Genomic DNA, 12,613 nt, shown 5'->3' with positions numbered 1-12,613 from the left:
CGAATGCTCATTCTTATAATTAAATCTTATAAAATCGAATAACTATTCTTATAATTAAATATTGTAATAATCTCATAAGAATCGTTAGAAAAAATTTATGCAGTCTTCCAATGTCTTACCACTTCTGAATCTGTATATTTACTTCTGGAGTTCAAAGAAAATGATCACGAACGATAAAATTTCAAGTCGGCATGATGATTTCAGCTTTTGGTAGATATTGAGATGGGTGTACTAATTTGGTTATAACTTTTGCCAGAGACATCATGGAGGCATATTTTAAAGTTTGTCTGATTGGCCAGAAATTTTTCTTTCTAACTAATTAAAAATATTATTTTAAAAATAACGATGCAAGGAGTTGGTAAATTTCAGACACGAGTTAACTCGCTCCTGGGTGCAAATTAATTAAGAAGCTGGTTCTCAGGAATCAGACAGAGTTTTGAAACTAAATATTTTTTGCAGCCTGACGGACCGGACAAAGCATATTTATGATAAGTTTGTGTAGAAGTGGCCAAAAATGTGGAAATGCATAACATTTACACGAACTAACAGACAGACACACTGACTAACAGACAGACACACGGACTAACAGACAGACACACGGACTAACAGACAGACACAACGACTAAAATACAGACACACAGACTAACAGGCAGACAAACGGACTAACATACAAATACACAGACTAACAGACAGACACACGGACTAACAGACTGACACACTGACTAACAGACAGACACATAGACTAATAGACAGACACATGAACTAACAGACCGACACACGGACTAACAGACAGATACACGAACTTACAGACAGACACACGGACTAACATGCAGACACACGCACTAACAGACAGGCACACGGACTAACAGACAGACAAACTGACTAACATATAGACCCAAGGTCTAACAGACAGACACACGGACTAACAGACAGACACACAGACTAACAGACAGACACACAGACTAACAGCCTGACACACTGACTAACAGACAGACACACAGACTAACAGACTGACACACGGACTAACAGACAGACACACTGACTAACAGACAGACACACGGACTAACAGACAGACACACAGACTAGCAGACAGACACACAGACTAACATACAGACATATGGACTAACAGACAGACACACAGACTAACAGGCAGACACACAGACTAACATACAGACACACGGACTAACAGACAGATACACGGACTAACAGACAGACACACGGACTAACAGACAGACACACTGACTAACAGACAGACACACAGACTAACAGACAGACACACGGACTAGCAGACAGACACACAGACTAACATACAGACATATGGACTAACAGACAGACACACAGACTAATAGGCAGACACACAGACTAACAGGCAGACACACAGACTAACATCCAGACACATGAACTAACAGACCGACACACGGACTAACAGACAGATACACGAACTTACAGACAGACACACGGACTAACATGCAGACACACGGACTAACAGACAGGCACACGGACTAACAGACAGACAAACTGACTAACATATAGACCCAAGGTCTAACAGACAGACACACGGACTAACAGACAGACACACAGACTAACAGACAGACACACAGGCTAACAGACAGACACAAAGACTAAAATACAGACACACAGACTAACAGGCAGACAAACGGACTAACATACAAATACACAGACTAACAGACAGACACACGGACTAACAGACTGACACACTGACTAACAGACAGACACATAGACTAATAGACAGACACATGAACTAACAGACCGACACACGGACTAACAGACAGATACACGAACTTACAGACAGACACACGGACTAATAGGCAGACACACAGACTAACAGACAGACACACAGACTAACATACAGACACACGGACTAACAGACTGACACACGGACTAACAGACAGACACACTGACTAACAGACAGACACACTGACTAACAGACAGACACACGGACTAACAGACAGACACACAGACTAGCAGACAGACACACAGACTAACATACAGACATATGGACTAACAGACAGACACACAGACTAACAGGCAGACACACAGACTAACATACAGACACACGGACTAACAGACAGATACACGGACTAACAGACAGACACACGGACTAACAGACAGACACACTGACTAACAGACAGACACACAGACTAGCAGACAGACACACAGACTAACATACAGACATATGGACTAACAGACAGACACACAGACTAACAGGCAGACACACAGACTAACATACAGACACACGGACTAACAGACAGATACACTGACTAACAGACAGACACACGGACTAACAGACAGACATATGGACTAACAGACAGACACACAGACTAATAGGCAGACACACAGACTAACAGGCAGACACACAGACTAACATACAGACATATGGACTAACAGACAGACACACAGACTAATAGGCAGACACACAGACTAACAGACAGACACACAGACTAACATACAGACACACGGACTAACAGACAGATACACGGACTAACAGACAGACACACGGACTAACAGACAGACACACTGACTAACATACAGACACATGGACTAACAGACAGACACACGGACTAACAGCCTGACACACTGACTAACAGACAGACACACAGACTAACAGACTGACACACGGACTAACAGACAGACACATGGACTAACAGACAGACACACAGAATAACAAACAGACAGACACACAATGACAACGTGGTATTTTTTATTATAGATTCGTAATGAAACATGTTCAACCCTTTTATTGTCAAAAGATAGGCTGCAATTTTTGTGGCAGTTTGACTAAAATGTTGGTGTTATTTGAACTGTCATTTTGCTAAATTGAATAGCAAATAAATGGATTAAAACCTATGAACTTTTCCAGCACTATGTCAGTTCATGGCTGTTTTAGTAAGCTTCTTATGTAAGCCTCTTGACCTTTTATCAGTAAAATCGTATTATTATCAGTGACTCATAGCAACAATTTGTTTTGAATATTGCTGTTACACGAAGGTGACAACACACCTCTTATAATAGTTATGTAAGTGATAAAGTTGGTTTATGTAATGAATACTAAGTTGCGTTATCCAAAAGTGTCAGACAAAAGAGCATAACATGAATTATAACGCTGTAATAATTCGTTGCTGACAACAGATAGTAAATAGCAGAGATGGACACTTGAATTAATATGCTTGCTCGAGTAAGTCTTAAAGGCTGGTTCAATCTATATCGCGCATCTCGTCGTTGATGCTACAATACTTCGGTGATAGTCGATGTTCACACTAACACAGACCCATCCTCTTTTGCATAAGTAAATACTCAGTGACGCAGTGTTCTCATTTCTCTTTTTAAATTTTCGCGAAAAAACCTTTTTGTTTTTGCGTGGTGGAATCAAATACTAGTCTAGCAGCAACTATCATAAATTAAAATAATAAATCAAGCCATCCGCGACTGCGAATTAATATTGCTGAAATGTTTAACATTTGAAAGGCGATCGTCGGTGCTCGACAAAATATCGGGAAAGTTTGACAGCTGCAAACTTTCCTGACGTGTACGCATTGCTTCGTCAATGCCATCGATTCGCGTTTCACATAATCGACGATGAACGCTAAAAGGAAAACGCTGACTAATGGCAATATAGTGTGAGCCAGTATTAAGGCTCATCTATCTCACAGATGAATTGAATTGCTCCGATTTTCTGGTATCTTTTACTTACTGTAGAATCCGATTGACTCCAGTAAGAATTGAAATGTATCGGCTCTTCGCTGTCACCTTAGACTAATTGACAAAATTTTCTTTGAATATTTTTCTCTATTTTTTAATAAGTAAAATTACTTGGGTCAAAATGCACTATCGCTTCCTATTATTATTTCTGCTTCTATAATTATTACTGCGTTGATGGAAATTCTATCATGGACCGTGATATCCTCAGTAACGCAATCTCTTATTTAATGTGCGCAGAGGCAAAGATGTCACTGCAGTTTATTGTTGCCAGCCGCCCACATTACTAACAGACCTTGATATCACGGCAAATATTTTATTGGTCGATAATATGTGCTACCGCTAATATATTATAGCTCTATGGTTTGCCTGCACACTGACAATAAGCTTATTTATACCATTTTTATTGCGGTGTGGTAATTTTGTTACGCACCCCAATAAATGCTACCTTTCTAGACACATGCTAGTCATCCAGAAAGGTATGTTTATTTTTATGCTTACATTGTAATGCTTGTATCTATCATTGTTTTTATGAGCATTGAATTGTTGCCTTCACTTTTTCCCTACGAAAAGCCTTTATAATGGTTAGCCTTAGCACCTATGAAAAACTTTGATCACGAATCACAAAGTTAACATGTCTGCCCGAATATTTTGCCCCTGTAAATTCAGGACATTGGGTTATCATTTTGCCAAACAAAGACGAACCAGTTAGTTTTTTCTTTACTGAAAAATCGCTGCATAAAATAGGGTTTCTAGTTTTATTTTATTTTTGGTTTAGGATGGAAAAAAAACATTGTAGACAGCGATCTAAACGTACTTTTGCTAGTAAAGTTCTTCGAAACTCGACCTAAGATGTTTCTGACCGCATTTGTATATTAAAGGGTGCCTGTTTGCGTCTTGATCAAACTTGAAAGATGAAAGCGTATTTCTTTTGCAATTGGTTTCAATAAACTACAAAAAATACCAAATTTTTGTTGTTGGTCAAATGCATTAATTCTTATGCGGAATCTTGTGCTGATTCTAAACAGTTTAATATTAAAGTTTTATAACATAAACTTTAGCTTTTACAACAAAAATATCAAGTTTATGTCAGCAAAAAATTGTTGGCCTGACTTAACTCCATCCGAACAAGCAATGAAATCAGCGAGAAAAGGGTTAGTATTTGCTACACAAACAGTCAAGGGACTGAGCTAATGAGTGTGGATAGGTTAGTGATTGTGGTTTATTGTTTTTTAATATATTGCCATAATTCAATTTTAGATAAGAATTGATAGAGAAAGTGAAAATTGAATTTAATCAATTTATCAAAATTAGAATAGGTAAAAAACTGATAATTGAATTTTGAAGTTTTGCATTGAATTGTGAATTGAATCAATTCTTACACAACCTATGATACAAAAGAATTGGGAATTGAATTGCTGATTTTTTGATCAAAATTGAATTGAATCAAGTCATTTTTAAAGCCTTAGAAACATCGCTGGTAAGCAGTCAGCTGTATAACTATGATGACAAGACTTCACATTTGTAATGACCTGCAGTACTCAACATACTCAAGCCTTAGAAATTTCTTTAATTAAACTAAAGTTGATTTTAAACTAAAGTTGAAACTAAAGACTTTAATTAAATTAAAGCCCTTTAATCACTTCATTGCAGTCGCATCTTTTTATCCACACTGGCGCTCTGACAGTTCCAAGTGCCATGAGAAAACATCCTTTGTAATAAGTATTTGCACAGTTAATCTGCACTACAGCATGATGGTTGAGTGGGGCAGATATTAGTGTACTTGGCTGCTAAGCTGAATGTTTGAGTTCGAGCCCGGCGTGATGCAATGTTTTCTTTTTCAACATCCAACCACGTCTTCGGGCAGATGGATAGACAGACACGAATCTTATTATAGTAAAAACTAGCTGGATGCTCGGCGATGCAAAAGTAATAAAAAAAGTTTCGTATAGAAAATTTACTTTTAATCAACATCAAAGTTTACCATTTTAACTTTTAAGTCAAGATGTTTGTTTATTTCTGTCAACTATGCAATTTATGTTTACTCTGTTTATTTCTGTGTAATTCTTGCTGTAATGGCTGCAGTACCTACTACAGAGTTATACTGATTGCAATAGTCTTGTTGCTATGTGAGTTTATGCAATTTTTCTTCACGTATGGGCGTGCATTTTTCTTCTGGTACAGATTTAAACATAAATCTAGCTGCAGTCTAGAAGCCATAAAAGATTGGCATATATTCCAAGCATGTGCCAAATGTATTCCATAGTGAAGCGTGTTGGACAGTGTAGTGTATTGGCTAAATGGATGTTAGCAGAACTGGAGGTTGTGAGTTCAAATCCAGTTCCCAGGAGATTTTTCAGTGTTAAAACTCTATTGTAATAGCTGGACAGACAGACGCACAGACAGATGGACGAGTATTGAGATTTAAATATATATAGAAGAAGACTAACTGAATGCCCAGCACTGCCCGATTAATAACAAAATCTTTGGACGAAACATTTATTTTTATTAACATCTACAATCGTTACCGTCCTAACTGTCATATCACGAGAAAAGTGTTTTGTTGACATAAACTAAAAGGAAAAATAAAAATGCAAATGTGTTTAATTGTAAATGTGAAATCATTAGCAAGTAATGGCTAAATATACTAGTCTGTTTTGCTTCGATTACAATGAAAAATGATTTGGTATACAATTATATGATTTCAGTTTATTTCAGTGTTGGCATGCGAAAATATTGTAGACTGTAGACGTACATAGAGTGGTATAAAAACCTATAGTAATTATCTACTGCAATTACCTCCTGGTAAAAATCGTCATCATTAAAAAATAGTAACAAAACAATATGTTACCCTTAGTAACCATAGGTACCTACAATGACTTTAGTGCATTTTGTAGTTATGGTCTACAAGATAATATAACATTACATTGTACTACATGGAGAGATCTTACCTTTGAGACAGATGTGTAAAAAAACACTGAATCTGACTTGAATGAATTTAGCTTACTAAACACATACTTGAAGGAAGTTTTAGTATGTATTCTAGTAAACTGAACTTTTAACTACAATTTTATCACTTATTTGTTTGTGAATCCGTTTTTACCATACTGGATAGTGCTGAACTAATCAACAAAATAGCAAATCGCCATTTTTGTTATTTCATCGTAATCAGTACAACCATCGCCAAATTTTAATTTCTAGAGAAATTATTGTTGATATTGTATGACGGAAAACAAATTCGCCCTAGTATGGCGAGTACGACAAAGCATTGTGTTTCATATAGTTAGGCAAACAATATTTTATTCCAAGGGCATCGTAACCCGTGGGCGCAATGTATCAATGAATATGTCATTTAGGTTGTGCAATCGAAAAAAGGGTATATGGTATAAAAGAACGATAGAATTCTAAGGACTATGTAGCTCAGTGGTTAACCACTGAGCTACATAGTCCTTAGCTAGAAGGTCGTGGTTAGACGTGGTTAGAAACTTGCAGTCATAATCTCCGTGAGTTTAAAGGTAGGGCCACAAGAGACAAAGTTCTCACGAAATCGGCAAAATTTGGACAAAACGATTCGTACGAATTGACATTTGGACGAATTCGTCCATAGTTGGTTGCGCACGATGAACGAATCCTGACTTGGACGAAACGTCAGAAATTCCTACGAATCGTTGTTTGATTGGTCGGTTGAAAAGGTTAGTTGAATGTTGAAGGTCGTTTTCTTTGGCGCATATCCAGAAAGATTGAAACGGAATCGGCTTCAATTTATCACCGCGTTCTGATTGGCTAGTTGAAAGTTAGTTTCGTACGAATCCGTGGTGGGGAAACTCCGCGTGGCAGGTCAGAAATTTCGCACGAATGGAATTTCCCAGATTAGTTGAAATTACACGATACGTGTGGCCTTACCTTAAATCCAGCCCGATGCATGCGATCTTTTCATTACAAGATTTTAATAGCTATAACGGGACAGGCAGACATCTGAACAGACAGACCAACAAAAATTGAGATTTTTATTTTTACATGTAGATTAGTACCCTGACAGCCCGGTATGCTCTAGGAGCTCACTGGGTGTTTCAAAGAGACACAGAGAACAAATATATGTGCATAAATACTCTAAAACCTGTAAGACAAATGATTGGCACAGGTGATAGTGTGCCTGGTAGTGAAATCTATGTTCACGAGTTTGAATCATAGATGGTGCAATACATTTTCTAATCTTCAACCACGGCTTGTGACAGCCGAAGGGACAGACACAGCTTTTATTATAGTAAATATAATTGGCTGATTGATTGGCTGAATTTAATTCGAAAATTAGTAAAGTTTTAGCGTGGAAAAGTTGGTCCCTTTCTAAAGATTAAAAAACACAGTAAGCAGACGATAAAACCTCTGTCTGCAGACGATTGTAAACAAGTTACGAAATTTTAATCTCTTATTTCCTATCTCTGAAGGTGGTCCTCTGATGACTATCAATCCAGCAGAGTATGCATAGCTAGTAAGAATTGGTCTACTAAATACGCTTTTCCAATGACGATGATTCTTTCAATGAAAACTGTATCGGCAAAATTCAATGAGCCATATCTTGTTTGTCCTTATATCCTGTTGTGAGTTCTACTGAGGCCATACATATAAAATTTTTATAATGATGTTAAATTAAAAATAACTCATAAAAAGTTTATTCCTTATAAACTTTTAAATATAAATGACCTTAAAGAAGAAGTAATATCATTGCATGTTGATAGTGAACTAGACTAGAACACGGATCTCAAAATGTATGGGTGGTCATGAAAATGGCTGAGAAGGGGTAGGGCTGCTACCGGTCCCATTCCTGCTTCTCATTGGAAAATGAAGGTCAGAGGAAAGTGATATCACGGAGGGAGCAGACGCTTACGCCTGATGCTGAAAAAATTAGCTGAAGCAGAGAACGCTGATAGAGGGCCGGCAGGAAAATATAAGACAGGAGTTTTAGGGCTTTGCATTCTGCTCCTGGTCAGACGTTACTTGGTTGGCAGCAGAAGAGTGGACATCTGAATCAGTTCTGAAGGTGGCTCGGTGTTTGCACCAGTAGAGGTGATGTAGCTGAGAATGATGTCTCAAACTTCAGCGACGTGTAAAAACGGTATGCAAGTATTGCAGGAATAAGTCATGATAGCAGAGAAAGGCGCAGAGGCAATGTGAAGACGATGGGAGAAAAAAACAAGTGAGTCATTGTTTAAGTGCGAGCCTCATCAGCACCCTGTTCAAACAAACATGGCAGCAAGGAGAGTGTTCTGCTGACAAACCGCACTTAGAACAAGCTATATTTTTTAGATGGAATTTTCTCTTGTTATACTTAAACCTGCCTGAATGTATTTTCAACAAAAGTAACAACTCCTTTGAAATGTGTTTTCAAATTTTGTTTCATATAGTCTTATATGGCATTACGTGAAGCCGGCTACAATTACTTCTTTGTAGCAATAATAGCTTCCACTTCTATTAAAGATGAACTTAACACAAAATTTTAGTAGATTTTATCCGAAAGCATCCATATTTTTCTCTCCTTCGTGAGTATCTTTGATGTTTGCGATCATCCGTCCGCCTAGTAGTTTTATGATTAACATTGATAAAACTTGATCGGGATTAAAACGCTCGGATCAAGTGAAAACACGATTATTATGTTTATAATTACAAAGAAACCCGAGAGAATAGACATCTGTAATGCTGCCACTTGAACACAATAGCCGATATCAACTATAGCAATGATAACTAGTGACATCATTTGGCGCATGGTTTCTTCTAAGCATTCTAACGGCGATTAAGTTTGGTCAAATTCAATCTTGAAACATTCTGGCAGTCAGATCACATCAAACCATAAAAACAATCGCAAATAATAGAAAAATATCGATAATTTCCAATAAAATCTACTAAAGATATCTTTGAAGCAATGAAAAGGAGATCTTGTCTTTTGAATGCTTGTAGCAAGCGTGATTCACATACAATACGCAAGACAGCGAGATGGAAGCACCTACATGAAGATTGTTATAAGGTAATTAATAGCTCTGATGAGAGGTGAATTAGGGCAAGACATCTGTTGACTTGGCTAGTTAAGGACAATAGACATGAGAAACTGCAAAGTTCAGGTGAATGGGATAAACATATTCAGATGTCATTAGTATTGGTCTTCTGAAGTTCACTTAATACGCTTCTATAAATTAGTACCTGAGAATACAACAGAAATGTGTATTGAAACTTTAAAAGTCCAAATCATGTAAAAGGGGAGGAGTGGTTCAGCAATGTATAGAGGCATAGTGACCGGAGAGATAGCAGAAAATCTTAGATATTGCTAGACAGTCAAAAGAAAGATTCTGTGAGAAAATGGTGATGAAATAATAATAGTGATGAAATAATATTGTAGATAATAAAATCATGGCTTCCCATTCCATCCTTATTTAAATTTAGCTAGTTTAGGAGGAATTGAAAATTTGTTAGTGAGAAATTTTTAGGGTTGGTGTCGAACCATGTAGAAATATTCAGAAAAGCAGAGAAAAAAAACGTAATCATAACCATAAAGAAAAGATAACTGGAAATTTTTGGGCACACAATGTAGAACGAGGTTCCAAAGAACTTGATGGTAACTGGAAGAACTGATGGAAAACAGAGCAGGGCCAGACAACGGCTGACCTACTTGGGAAGCCTAAGCAAATGGATGGCTGCTTAACTACCAGAAAAAGAGCAGAGGTATTGGAGTGAGCATTATTGAAAAGAACAAGGGATTGGAAGAGTAAGAGAACCATGATTTTGCAGATTCTCACAGAACATGGTACTTAGGGAGAGAGAGAGACCTAACCAACCATCTAATTCTTTCTCATGGTTAGTAAGCTATGCAAACACAAACCTACACAAACCTCAAACCAACCGTCTTTGGGAATCACAAAGCATCACCACTTAACGCCTTCAAACACCTGGAATAAAATCAAGTTACCCTATACCTATTACTAAATTCATTAACCTGATAACAGCCATTTTTGAGAACATTAACCTCTAAGCTTATTAGCTAGCAAGAGTGACTGACTCCGGCTACATTTAACAGCTGTCTCGAGGTATAAATATATTTAACAAGCGGTGTAGGCTATATAATACAATAAAAAGTTTGAAAGTGTTGCCATGGCCTGACGTCATTTAGGAAAGATCGATATAAATAAGAGGAGACAACTATACTGTTAGAATTTAAGCAAATATTGCATGTGTGAGTACTCCCTCGGAGATTACATACGATGTCTGCTTAGCTTACTGCATGCAGAGCCTGTGCATGTTTTAAAAAGCATAAATGCTGACCATACAATGTCTGTGATCTCATTTGGACATGTCTGATTCCAGTGCCAAGGAAAACACACCAGCTTTAAACATGCCAAGTTATAAAGAGCAATTTAGGGTTGCTCATGGAAGGTTCTCCATGGAAGAAAGTCATTGCTGAATTTTTTATCTAAAACGTTGTCGAAACGTAGCTACAGTATTTTAATTTATATGCCGATTAGAAGTTGAAAATAAATTACTTCTATAAGTCATATGGCTAAAGATCAGAATGCAACAGAAATACTTTTAACATTCTGGATGCCTTTTTGCTGACCTTGACATGGCTCCAGTTTGACCTCTACAGTTACTACTTTGATGCTCACCAACTCTTACATGAGATGTGACAGAGCCAACTAAATAAGACAGGATGTACGATGTGCCTCTGATCAATAGACAAATGTTACAGCTCTATATTCTTGGTCAAATCATTCTACTAGAGGAATGCTCTATGTTGTTTATGTTCAGAAGATAACTGATCTCTAAACGTGTTAACATAACGAGAGTAATCCTGGAGCACATTGATCTCTCCGATGATTAACAGGGCAAGAGTAACTGTGAAGCACATTCATCTCTCAGATTGTTAAGAAGGCGAAAGTAACTCAAGGGAAAATTGATCTCTCTGATTGCTAACAGAGAAAAAGTAACTCACGGAAACACTAATTTCTATGCTAACTAGTAAAATAAACTGCATTGACCTCTAGACACACCGACATGACAACATAACATCAGATTATATTTTCGGCAAAAGAGTAATTCCTACCGTAGTTCCTGTGTGTCTGACATAGTGCTTGTTGAACTCGCCGTGAGTTGGCAGCAGAAAGACAACAGGACTCTGAATTCTGTAATATATCTGATCCGACTGCCTTTACGGCGACTTGCAGCTCCTTCTTTACTACAGCAAGTTCTCCCAAGTCGTGTGCAGCTATGAGTGGGCTACTTGTATACTAAGGCTGCAGTGAGATGCCGCACCATCAAGAGTAGTCAGCGTAACACTCGACGAATGATGAGAATGAGACCCCTATAGCTGCACAAAGTAAACGCACCGCTAATTGTGGTCAGTGACAATAGAGCTGCTCACATAGCGGCTAACTATGCCTGACAGGCGGCGGCTGTCATCTCTCTATTCCCCAAGCAGCACGCTGCCACTATCACTCATAGCAAAGACAATAAGAACTTTCACAGACAACGCAATAACAAAAGACAGCTCGTCAGCATTTGATTTGCAAATGATTTAGCTAAAGCTATAACATTAGGACTGTAGGCTAAGATTCATGAAAGATATTGCGTAACATTGCTCTAGTGGATGGCTCATTACTGGATATTACATGCTATGACCTTTCATTGTACGTTAATGAAGAGGACAGTTTTCAATCTCTCACAGAGATTTTCCATGAAGGACTTCCGGACCTTGATCATATCCAACCTTAGTACTATATGAACTAAACTAAGCCTTTTGCTGCCGACAAATATGGGCACAATTTCTGTGAACTGGATCTATCTTGGTATGACAAGTGGAACTAAAAAGCTGTTGCTGTGAACATCTATTCAGAGATATTTCAACAGTAGAAAC

At 37.7% G+C, this 12,613-nt stretch overlaps 1 protein-coding gene across 1 annotated transcript in view; it reads right to left on the bottom strand.

Annotated features, from left to right (window-relative positions):
- LOC137396175 (uncharacterized) overlaps positions 1-11,930 on the bottom strand; it is a 114,265-nt gene extending 102,335 nt beyond the window's left edge. The window contains exon 1 of the mRNA XM_068082324.1: positions 11,804-11,930. Coding sequence (XP_067938425.1) covers positions 11,804-11,826 — 23 coding nt within the window. The 5' untranslated portion in view covers positions 11,827-11,930. The remainder of the gene's footprint in view (positions 1-11,803) is intronic.
- Between the last annotated feature and the right edge of the window lie 683 nt (positions 11,931-12,613).

The sequence above is a fragment of the Watersipora subatra genome, chromosome 5 (assembly GCF_963576615.1).
Source record: "Watersipora subatra chromosome 5, tzWatSuba1.1, whole genome shotgun sequence".
Classification (NCBI taxonomy): domain Eukaryota; kingdom Metazoa; phylum Bryozoa; class Gymnolaemata; order Cheilostomatida; family Watersiporidae; genus Watersipora; species Watersipora subatra.
This window is presented reverse-complemented; position numbering and strand designations above follow the sequence as displayed.